The 12,262-nt window shown below is 40.0% G+C and overlaps 1 protein-coding gene across 1 annotated transcript; it reads right to left on the bottom strand.

Annotated features, from left to right (window-relative positions):
* Nucleotides 1–7,361: 7,361 nt before the first annotated feature.
* Nucleotides 7,362–9,826, bottom strand: LOC149000126 (protein neprosin-like). The gene is made up of 7 exons (XM_089139122.1): nucleotides 9,698–9,826; nucleotides 9,513–9,599; nucleotides 9,186–9,392; nucleotides 8,905–9,069; nucleotides 8,743–8,796; nucleotides 7,942–8,085; nucleotides 7,362–7,730 (listed from the first exon to the last, which is right to left on the bottom strand). Exons 1-7 carry the CDS (start codon nucleotides 9,824–9,826, stop codon nucleotides 7,362–7,364), a joined length of 1,155 nt encoding a protein of 384 aa, XP_088995248.1.
* Between the last annotated feature and the right edge of the window lie 2,436 nt (nucleotides 9,827–12,262).

The raw sequence follows: 12,262 nt of genomic DNA, 5'->3' as shown, positions 1-12,262 counted from the left end.
AACCTCAGGAGAATGTTGATTTGGTCTTTGGCGAGATTGTCTACTGGCTCCGCAGAAGGGCCGGCGAACCACTGTTTGCTGCCTCGCCTCCATCACCACCTAGTTACGGCCACGCTTGGTCATTCTTGAACAAGTTCATCTTTGTAAATTTGATATTTTGAAGTCTTTGAGTGTCAAATAAAAAAGTTTTTAAGGGTATAATAGTCTTTAAGATTGTATAGTTAACCATCCTAACATAATAGGACCATAGTTCCAATTCCCGTGTCGCCGTGTCGCTCCGGCGACACCCGGCCAAATTCGCCAAAAGTCGGGAGACTTGTAAGAACGACCCCGTTTCGTGGTTTTTTGGTCATTTTGACCGAATTTGATGTGTGCCTATTTGGGCTATAACCATTGGTGTGTTATTTTGATTAAACTTACCTAACTAATGTTCTTTCGCCCTGTCTTACTTCGGCGCCCCGAACTAACCTAACTCTCCAATCTTGTCTACAATTCATTGTACATCTGTAATCTGTCATCCACCATATTCTGACTCTCGGCCTCGCCCCCGTGCCTAGGTGGATCTTCCTCCGACTCGTCGTCTCCATTGATGCCCCCAACTTCCTACTCTCCCATCTCATCGATTTGATTGTCTAGTAATCATTCACTACGCTTCTATGCGGTCATCTTCCCGCCGTGAGAACTCCATTTGAGGGAGTGAGTGGGCCGGCGTTCGCTGCCATCGTGCCCTTGTTGGTCGATGACTCGATTGTGGAGAGAGGGACATCTGCTCCCATGTCGAAGACTGGAGGGGACACCTAGCTCCCATGATCGGATTAGAGGGGTTACTTTCCCATATCTCCGTCCATCCGAGGAGGGAGGGGACACCATATTCCCGTAGGCCAATACCCGGTGTGGAGCCTGCGGACTCATCCGCTCTGGACCCCATTGGCGCAATCGCCGCATCCCGGATTAACATAGTCTGGCCGCCCCTCCGATGGTGGCTCGGCCTCGTATCGATATTGCGACCACGCCGATACTCACCACCTGATCATATCCGAGTGGCATGATCAAAATGACTCTCCCCAATGTATCCGGGTGGGGGCTCCGTGTCTCCGGTAGTGGAACATGTATACGCTCTCCAATTCCTCCACCACCACCACCACCACCACCACCACCACCACCACCACCACCCCACCACCCCCCCCCCCCCCCCCCCCCCCCCGGCGTGTTCCGTTTGTCCCCCTCCTCCTCCCGTGCCTCTCCCCTCTCCTGGCCCCCCCTGTCCCCCCTCTTCTGCCTTCTCCCCCTTCCCCCCCTGGCTGTTCCCCTCCCCCTTGGTCCTCCCTCCCCCCTCCCTCCCCGTGGGATCTTGGTCTCTTCCCTCTTTCTCTTGTGTTTCCTTTCTTCCGCTCCTCCCCTTTCCCTTCCCCTTTTGTGTTCTCTTTCCCCTTCCCCCTTCCTCCTCCGGTGGTCTGCTGTCTCCTCCTCTCCTCCCCGTCCGCTCCCCCCTCTTCTGTTTGATCTTTCCTTCCCCTTCCCCTTTCCCTTGTTCTCTCCTCCTTTTCCTGCCCTGGATCTCTTTGTATCTCCCGTCCTTTTCTCCCCCTCCCCCTCCCTGCCCAATGCTCTCTCTTTGTCTCTTCTCTTGTTTGTTTTTCTTTTTTCTTTCCTCCTTCTTGTTCCCTGTCTCCCTCTTGTGGCTTTGGCCTCTCCCCTCCCTCTTTCCCTTCGCTCCTGTTTTTCCCCCTTGTTGCTTTTGTCTTGGTTTTTCCCTATTGCTTTTGTCCACTCCGTCCTCCTACTTCTCGCCCCGTCTCGACTCGTCTCTATCCCCCTTTTCTTCCCCCTTGGTCCGCTCCTCTCCCTTCTCCCTGTCCCTGGGTTTTCCCTTTTGCTCCTTCTCCTCGGGATGCTCTGGGCTTGTCCCCTCGGGGTCCCCTCCGCCTTTCTTGGTCTTTCCCCCTCCCTCTCCTCTCTTTTTTCTCCCCCCTTTCTCTTTTCCCTCTTTCTGCTTTCTCTCTCCTTTTTTTTTTTCTTCTTATCCCCCTCCCCCCCCTCCTGTCCGGCCCCTTCTTCCTCCTCCCTTTTCCTCTTTCCCTCCCCCTCCCCCCCCCCCTTCCCCTTTGTTGTTTTCCCCTCCCTTTGTGGCTGCTTTTTCCTGTCCTTCTTCTTTGTCCTTCCCGTTTCTGCCTCCCTCCCCCTTCTTTTTGGGCCTTCTCTTTCCCCTTCTTCCTCCCCCTCATCCTCCCGCCCTTTTCCGTGTCTTTCTTCCCTCCCCTTTCCCTCCTCCTCCTTTTCTTTCTCTCCCTCCCCCCTTTCCCTTCCCTTTCTCTTCTTCTCCCCTCCTTCCCTCTGGGGTGGTCTCCTCTTGGGCCCTTCCCCTCCCCTCTTTCTCTTTCTTTTCCCTTTTTTTTTTTCCCTCTTCCTTCTTTCCTTCTTTCCTCCTTTCCTCCCTTCTCCTCCCCTTTCCCCTGTCTCTTGCCCTTCTCCCCGTTCTTTCCTGGTTCCCCTCCCCTTGGCCCCTCTCCCCCTCCTCCCCCCCCCCCTCGTCCCCCCCGTCCCCCTCTCCTCCCTTCCCCCCCTGCCCCTCCTCCCCCCTTCCCTCTCCTCCCGTCTCCTCCCTCCTCCTCCCTTCTCTCTCCCCTTCCCCCCCCTCTCTTGCTCTTCTTTCCTTCCTCTTTCTTCTTCCCTTTGTTTTGTACCCTCTTTTCTCGGTGGGCCTCTTTGTCCTCCTTTGCTCCCTGTTCCCTTGCCCTCCCCGTTTTCTTTGCTCCTCTTTTTTCTCCTCCCCTCCTTCCCTCCCTCCCCTCCCGTGTCCCCCCGCCTTCCCCCTCCCCCTCTCCCCCCGGGGCCCCCGCTCCCCCCTTCTTCTCTTCTCCTCTTTTTTTTTCTTTATCCTTCTCTTTTTTTCTTTTTTTTCCCCTTCCCCTCCCTCCCCCCTTTCTTTTTTTTCCTTTTCCTTTCCCCCTTTTCCCTTTTTTCTTTCTTTTTTTTTTTTTTCTTTTTTCTTTTTTCTCTTTTCCTCCTGTCCTCCTCCGTTCCCTTTTTTCTCTCTCCCCCGTCCTGTATCTCGTTCTTCTTTTTCCCCTTTTCTTTTCCCTCCTCGTGTCTCCGGTTTCCTTTTTTCTCTCCCTCTTGCTCTTTTGTTCTATGATGGTTCCTGGCTCTCTTTCCGCCTGTTCCCCGGCTCCCGGTGTCTCCGTTTGTCTCTGGGGGGTTCGCCCCTTCCCTTCCCTCGGCTTCTGGTGCTCCTGAATAGGACTCATGTGTTTTTCAAACATAAAGTGGGGTGTCAGTGCTTTTTGACATCTATTTTGGGGTGCCTGTGCAATTTGCTCTATTTATTAATTGGTTTAATTTTGAGATCTAGAATTATTTAGGCTGCTTTTGATCTGCATCATTCTTTAGAGTATGATTATTTTATAACCACAATTATCTAGTGTGCGATGTATCCACTAGAGGGTTCCAATGAATTAGGGTGTATCGGGTGCAATTGCAGTTGTGTGATGAGTTATCATGGTTCCCTGGCATGTGTAAATATTGAAATTTTTTCTTTTGCTGTATTGATATAAATGAACTTCTAGCAAAAAAAAAATAATAAAAAAGCCACAATGGTTCTGTAGCTAAGCACCGTTTGGTTCTCAAAATCTGATTATTTGACCCCAAAAAAAAATTTTGGGGGGCGGTAATTATTCAACAAATCACTCAATTCTTTTGATTTTTTTTTAACACAAAAACCATGATTCTTTGGAGAGGATCTCCAAAAAACCATGATTCTTTGGAGAGGATCTCCAAAAAATCATATTCCTAAACGTATTGGAATCGCAGGAACTTCCATAATTATGAAAAACAATGATAGAAACTAATTAATAATGTCCATGCTTCATTGAACGACCTATATAGTGCTTCGCCAAGTACATGATCTTGAGCAGCAGCAGTTAAAATAGAGGGAAGGAAGATGACATCAAGTGCTAATTCAAGTGTATTAGGGATATTTTTGAAAATTCAACCAAAACCCTAGTCGCCACTCCATCTCAAGCTTATATAGCTAGAGTTGCTTCTAAGAGTTCTACAGCTGATTAAACACTAGCCACTACACTCAAGAAGGTTTCTACAATTGATACTCACAAAGACTCTAACCAACCCAAAGAAGAGTTTGGTACAAATTACAATTGCTTGAATACCATGGTCAATATTTTTTGTAAATCAAATACTGTAACTCAGGGAATCTAGAAGATCACAACTACAAGAGTCCTAGAACACTAATGAGCAAGGACTCTCTCTTTCTATAGAAGAAAGTCATGTACACAACTCTCAATATCTGAAAATCTCCTGTGGACATGGACATAGGTCAACTCTCTCTCTCTCTCTCTCTCTCTCTCTCTCTCTCTCTCTCTCTCTCTCTCTCTCCTCTCTCTCTCTCTCTCTCTCTCTCTCTCTCTCTCTCTCTCTCTCTCTCTCTCTCTCTCTCTCTCTCTCCACGTTTCTAGCAAAGTGAAAAAAAAAAAAAAAAAAAAAAAAAGGGTCTTTCACATAAGTTTGTACACTCCCCTTCCCCATAAGAAATTCGTTGGATTGCTACCTCCAGTGTTTGGGTAAAATTGAATATTGATGGATCCTCAACAGGGAACCTAGGTCATGCAAGTGCTGGAAGTGTTTTTCGCAATGAGAAGGCCAACATCTTAGGTTCATTCCATATCTACTTGGGGAGTTGGGGGTGAGAATGAATTTTGAGGCAGGAACAGAAGCATTTATCTCTAGATTGAAATGGGTGAAGCGAATGCAGTTTCAGAAGGTTTGGATTGAAAGTGACTTGATGGCGACAGTTGCGCTGCTCCAACATCATCGTGGATTCAGCAAAGGTTGAGAGGAATCCTACAGTATTTCCAAGGTTAGGAGTGAAAGATTTTGCACTGTTAATGGGAAAATAACCCAGCAGCGAATTATCAGGCAAAGCTAGCTGCAAGGGAGAGGAACTGATCAGGTGTTAATGCCCCTTGGCGAGCACTAATTCAGCAACATCTGAGTTGGGACATTGCTGGGAAACCAAGATTTCGGTTTGATTTTTAAGTCATGATCTTTTGTAACTGTGTATGGTATTCTCTACAAGGTTCCGGTGAGTTTGGGTATATGGGATGCAATTGCTAATGCGAGATAAGTGACTATGGTTCCCTAACACGATGTAGATAATGTAAAGTTGTAATTATATTTTTGCTATTTTAATAAAAAATGACTTTTAGCCAGGAAAAAAAAAAAGAAGAAGAGAGAAACCCTATATATATATTGAGGATATTTTTGGCAAAACATCCCAATCCCTAGCTGCCACAGATTGTCAAACTTATGCAGCTAGGATTCCTTCTTAAAAGCCTAAAATGACTCAAACTCCTACTGCTATACTCAAGAAGGATTCCACAGATGATACTCACAAGAACTCTAACATTTCTAAAGTCGATTTTGAAGTGGATTACAATTCCTATAGAACCCTAGGTGATACTTTATGTAATCTCAAACTCTTATTCTCATGTAAACCCAAAACTCTATCAAAAACTTGTAACACAAGGACTCCACATGATAACCAAAGACCTATATGCCTGATGAACAAGAACTATAATCCTCTACAAAAGCCAAGTTCACAACTCGTTTTTTTCGCTAAAAGGGTCATTTTATAAAGCGAAGAAGAAAAAGAAAAAAAAATACAGCAATTAGAACCTTAACAGGTACCAACTTGCTCACCCACAACAACAGTTACCCCCAATACACCTTTCCTCACTGGTTTCCTACTCATATTTGATAACTATTAACCATTAGAATTGGACACTTACTGACATCCACTTTTGGTTCAGTGACACACAAAATGTCTGGTTGATGAGTCATTAACAAAAGTTTAATAGCCTACCCCTAGACGCATTACCAATGCCACGAATATTCCAAAGAAAAGCTTCATAGTAACAATTATATGGCAACATTGTCCTCTCCCAGTGAGAGGCTTTTATTTACTGTAGATACTTTCTTTAAAGCTGCATCTACTTTTTTGAATTCCTTTGCCATAGAACCCTTTTTATTTGTTAACACTTTCCTCACTGCATGAGCTTTCTTAAGACGACCAAGTACACAACTCGTACACACATAGTGGAAATTATCTTAGACTCTTTTCGGTGGACGTAAGTTGCATTCAACTAAACCACGTAAATTATTCTCTCTCCCGCACCCCCAACCAATATATATATATTATTATCGTTGAACCAGTTAGAAGAAGCTCGGGGGTGAGGGGAAGAGGTGTGGACGGATGGAGTTTTAAACCCATGACCTCATTGTTCTTACTGCCTCTACATAGGATGTTGCTGCCATTGTGCTAGAAGTACATCTAGCACCACGTTGAAATAGGAGCTACACTCCCATAAGCCCCCATATTCGCATACAAGCCACTCTCCCAAAGAAAGTACATTCTCTCAATATAAATATAATCATACAAAAACCTTGAAAGGACTAAATCTTGACAAATATAGATCAGTAGCCATCCCTTGCAATGTTTACATGTTATGTTTTATCCAAGCATAAGAGCACAACCCTACCAGACATATATGTTGATCCCTATTTCCTAAACCAACCAAGGAGCCAACCATGGCAACGGGATTTGCTCAAAGACAATTACCACCAGGCCCCCAAAAGGAAAATAGGTTTCCTCTACTGGAAGTTGGCTGGCTAGATGAGCCTAAAAGCAGTTTGAGTTCCATCTGAGTATATTTACATTGATGTATTAGATCAACATCCCTTTGTTGCTGAGTTACATCTACAACCATGACATATTTGATATAACATGTCATCCCAGGATCCTGTGTTGGAAACCCTAATCGAGCCCTACATGGACTCTCCCAAAGCAAGTCACACGAGAAAATCAAAGAGATAAATAAGAAAATTTATTTTGCAAGCAAAGCATCTCAAGTTGGTTCAATTGACCAAGGCAGCCCTAATCCAAAGCCAAAGAATTCTATCTCAAATAAAATACCACAATAGTGGAACTCCTATACTTACCCTAGCCATGTGGAACATAAAAGAGTTGTATATTGATGAAAACTCTAGAGCTTTTCTACATATGTATATACAAATCAATTACATTATTAATAATTAAGGAAACTACAGCTGCTGCTATTCATCCGTGGACATAGGTTAAACACCGAACCACGTTAATTCTCTTGTCTTCTTCTTCTTCTTCACCCTTTTGTTCACATAAAATAATTGTTTCATTACTCTGAAGGAAAAGCGCTACTACGTACCTATAGTAAAAGTCCGTCATACTGATGGTTATGAACTCATGTAACCCTAAAGTTGCTAAAATTTGTAATGTTATTCAAATATAGAAAAAGCACAAGATATCAAGATTACATAGGACAAAGATTACCAGCACCCCCAAAATATACATTGGTTCCATCATTTGGAGACCGACTAACAACTGCTCTATAGCAATTAGGAACATCGTTATAACTCAGAGTTTCACTTGGATCAATCTCTCTTAGAGCCAGATTTTCATCAACGATAAGAACCTTGGACATAAAACAAGCTTTTCCAAAACCTTCTTCAGGGAAATGTGCACTGCCCATTTCAGGAACTGGTCTTGGACCATAAGTCTCACCACCCCAATGTATTTCATCAGCTTTTACTGATAAGTGATTGAAGAGTTCCTTGGGCCAGTAACCAATCAACTCATTGTTGCGTCCCCATAATAGCAACCAATTTTTAGATAATTGATCCTGTATTTGAACATTAATAGAAAAATCAAATTAGTTCAAGTTGATAATATAATGATAAATCAAATAACACATTTTAATTCATCTTCCTTAGTCAATTTAAAAACAAAATTCTTTGAAGCTTTTCAACATTGAAACTCTTTGTGTTGAAATACGAAGTTGAATTTATATGTGGGGAAGAAAAAGAAAGAACCCAGTGTTGAATTTTACTTACTTGGATTATGGCAAGATATTGTACGTATTGTGTTCCGCCATAAGTAGATATAGTATTAAATGGCATACCAGGAGCTTTACTTTGGCTCACTTGTACATAACCTTCACAGTCAAAATTGTAACAATGGTGTTCATAATCGTCTGCCTGATATTGTTCACATAGATAAACGCAAAAAAGGTGAATAAATGGCAATTAAGCTTGTGTATCATTTTTAAACAATTGAAACTTAAGGTTTATGATCCATTTGTAACCAACCAAGTGTTTCTACTTAGAAAAACACTAGGAAGGGTTTGGTTGGTTGTTTCTAGAAACAAAAGCCGGTTCTAAGCATTTGATAAAACTGGCTTTTGGATGCAAAAAACAGTATCAGCAGGGTTTTAATAGAATAATAATTAGAATGTCAAGTTCCATAATACTCTCTCTAAACTCTTTCACTTAAATCTAGCCTATGCTCAACTTTTGCTTCAATAAGCAGTGCAATATTATTAGTTGTTGCTTCATTGTTTCTTGAAATAGAATTTTCAAAATTATTTCATATTTCAAAACTCGTCTAAAAGAAACCAGTTTTATCAAATGGTATTCGACCATGCAAGTTTTTTTTTTTTTCAACAAGCAAGAAACTATTTTTCAGGGGTTATCAAATGGATCCTTCCTGGTAGTGGGACATGCATGTCTCTAATTTCACATATGGGTTCTATAAGCAACCGTTGATCTGGTTGTGAAAAACCAAAAATTGAGATTCCATGGATCACATCTATGATTGTACTTCATTAAGGACAACAATATTTTAGCCTGACTTACTGTCCAAAGTACAAACAATCTGGATTCATAATCACCATTAGCAAGTGGATAAACCTGAAAAATAAATATATAAATTGAATGAGGAAAAAAAAAAAAGCAAAACCAACAAATTAATTGTAATTGTCATTGAATGAACAATTTTTTAAGAAATTGAAGACTTACAATCCATCCAGATTCCACCTGGTTAGTCTCCCCTTCTGGTCCTCCTCTAACCCAGATTTGAGAAAGAGTGAATTGGGCGTCCATTGCAACCCTTGGCTTCCATATATTCATCAATACTTGAGTTCCATAATATGTTCCCGGAGCTCGTGGGACCATGACTGCATACTAAAAAGATCATGTTTTGGTTAGTTCATCCAAACCCTAATTGCCTGAAGCCAAACAAAAATCTAAATAGGAAGCATCAAACCAAAAATAAATACAAATAAGATAGCTAGGCCTACATGGTGTGGGAATTCATCGTTGTTGACTTTTCTACCAAATTTTGGGGTAGAGCCCATCATTAGTGTATTATTCATTTGAGTCTTGCGTATTGGAACTGTTTTTGGTGGACACCCTCCATTCTTTAATCCTATCTCCGCAACTTCATAGCTAGAAGGAATCTCTCTATTTTCCATGAACCCATTCAGAATATATGCACTAGGCTTCATCTAATCAAACAAATATTGAAGGGAAATGTTAGAAGTATTAATCAATGAAGTGATGAACGCCTAGCTAAATGAAACAAGTTGACAGTTTTAGTATAATACATTTATAGGACAACAACAAACCTGGATTGTATGATTCATAAGGCGAGGATGATTAAATGCAGGTTGTTTGTATATATCAACACAATCGTAAACATCTCCATTTGCAGTCTAGAAAACCATAAAAAAACCTCCAAGATAAATAAAATAGAAAGATATATATAAGAAATCAAACTGGTTTAAGTGTCCAGGAATTGTAGTCATTTTACCTTAATGGTCTTAATGACTGCCCTGTTAGAAGACTTTCTTATGCTTCTTCCTTCTGCTAAGCCATTGACGAGAAAATAGAAGGTCGCCATCCAGAGAGCTAACTTACTCAAACCAATACTGAACCCCATGCTTATTACCACCTCGATTGAGATTAAAACAAAAGCGTCAAATTAGTGAGGACACAGAAGATTGCTTCACTTTGTCCAAAGCTTCAGTCTATATATAGATTCACCCAACAAGAACAACAACCAAAAAGTCTTTTGGAGAAAGAAGTCAAATGATATTATTCTTGCTTCATACCTTAATTGTCTTATTTCTTCTGTATACGTAATCCACGACAGAAATTAAATGGGACTCAATTAATACACGAAAGAAACAAAAATTTGCCAATTCTGATTCAGCCAATTCAAATCGGATGCGTTTGTATGAATCAACTGCATCAGATCAACTGGACATTGAAACATTCCAATTCACAGATACATTGAATCACACACAGGACATCACAATAAACACTGAGATAGAGAAAGAGAGTAAGCTAAACTCCCACTAGTCTCTTAAATTCATACCTTAGTGAGCACATCGTTTATTTTACCCAATAAAAGAAAACACTAATTATCTATTTCACGTCGTTATGTTCATACCTTAGGAGCACATCATTTATTTTACCAAATAAAAGAAAACATTAATTATCTATTTCACGTCGTTTATGTTCATACCTTAGGAGCTCATCGTTTATTTTACCCAATAAAAGAAAACATTAATTATCTATTTCAAGCTGAAAAGAGCAAGGGATGAACATTAATTTGTACCTAGTGAAAGGACTAGGATTTTGGTTGTTGATTTTGACTTTTTTATTTTTTTTTTTCTGGTCACCAGACGTGCCACAAGGATTGCGACCCATAAGCATAGGGTTTTTTTTTTTTTGGGGGGGGGGGGGAAGTGGTTAGGTGTAAAGAAATAGAGGTTTGAACCCAGACCTCCTTGAACTCACTGCCTCTATCTATGAGATTGCCTCCATTGTACTTGAAGCACATCCATTAGTTTTATGCTCTCAAATATATTGTGCATTGTTCGTATTGGGATGATAGATTTGGTCATGATATGTTTGGTCCAATGAAGTTTCAATTAGAATAAGATATTTATTAATTGGTTCATTTTTGAGATCTAGAATTATTTAGGCTACTTTTGGTTTACATCATTCTTTAGAGTATGATTCTTTTATAATCACAGTTATCTAGTGTGCGATGTATCCACTACATGGTTCTAGTGAATTAAAGTGTATTGGGTGCAACTGCAGTTTCGCAATGAGTTATAATGGTTCCCTGGCATGTGTAAATATTGTAGGTTTTTTCTTTTGCTGTATTGATATAAATGAACTTTTAGCGAAGACAAAAAATAATAAAAAAATCCACAATGGTTTTGTAGTTAAGCACCATTTGGTTCTCAAAAATCTGATTATTTGACAAAAAAAAAAAAAAAATTTGTGGTGTTGGTTCAAGATCGGATAATCATCTTTGTTTGAGTTGTTTCAGGCACAAGGGAGGGAGTACATGTGGGTTTGGAGCTGGCACCAGCAACAATGTGTGAGTATGAGTAGGGTTTGTTTGAGGCAATGATGGCTTGGGTCAAAAAACAAAATCAATATTTTATGGGTAAATATCACTTCCCCCTCTTTGTTTGACGGATAGCACTTGGACCCCCTCTTAGTTGGATAATATCACTGTAGCCCCCTCTTGGGACCTAGCAAATATATCAAACACCTCTCCTATGTATAACTTTTTGGTGGGGAATTTAACTTTTATCGTTAAATATTTTTCTAAAACCCCAAACTACCCTTGGATAAAAATATTTTTTATTTTAAACCCTATAATACTATAATCATCCTAGCAGTTAAACTACTAAATTACCCTCAATTAAAATAATTATTAAAAACCAAAACACTATAGTTAAAACCCAAATTATCTTTAATTATTAAAAGCCCAACATACTTTTCCTTTTTTTTTAAAAAAATAATTATCAAACAATTAAAAAAACACCTACGACTATCAAGTAAATTAAAAATGTAATTAAAAAAAAAAGTATGTTGATAAAATTAAACACATACTTTAAAAAAAAAAACATACTACTACCAAGTAAAATTAAAAATGCAATTAAGAAAAAGGGTATATTGATAAAATTAAACACGTATTACTATTTTAGGTATTTTTAATTGTTTGATAATTAAAAAAAAAAAATTCATATTCAAAACCTTTTAATAATTAAAGATAATCTAAGTTTTAACTATGGTGTTTTAATTTTTAATAATTATTTTAATTGAGGGTAATTTATTAGTTTAACTATTAGGGTAATTTAAGGTTTAAAAAATATATATATATATATTTTTAGCCGAGGGTAGTTTGGGGTTTTAGAAAAATATTTAACGGAAAACGTTAAGTTTAACCAAGAAAGTTAATAGAGGGGAGGTGTTTGATATATTTGTTAGGAAGATGGGATGTAATTGATATTATCCAACTAAGTTTTAGGATTTATAATATATTATCTCGCCTAAGTCAAAAAACAAAATC

The sequence above is a fragment of the Hakea prostrata genome, chromosome 11 (genome assembly GCF_041222555.1).
Source record: "Hakea prostrata isolate BN-2017 chromosome 11, UWA_Hpros_2, whole genome shotgun sequence".
Taxonomy (NCBI): Eukaryota; Viridiplantae; Streptophyta; class Magnoliopsida; order Proteales; family Proteaceae; genus Hakea; species Hakea prostrata.
The sequence above is the reverse complement of the archived record's forward strand: the minus strand, read 5'-3'. Positions and strand labels throughout refer to the sequence as shown.

Excerpts from the sequence above, each read along its gene's own strand:
- LOC149000126 (XM_089139122.1), bottom strand. The coding sequence starts at position 9,826 with ATGGGGTTCAGTATTGGTTTGAGTAAGTTAGCTCTCTGGATGGCGACC. Across the intron at positions 9,070-9,185 it reads ACGATGAATTCCCACACCAT|TATGCAGTCATGGTCCCACG; the intron begins GTAGGCCTAGCT and ends TGATCTTTTTAG. Across the intron at positions 8,797-8,904 it reads AGGTGGAATCTGGATGGATT|GTTTATCCACTTGCTAATGG; the intron begins GTAAGTCTTCAA and ends TTTATTTTTCAG.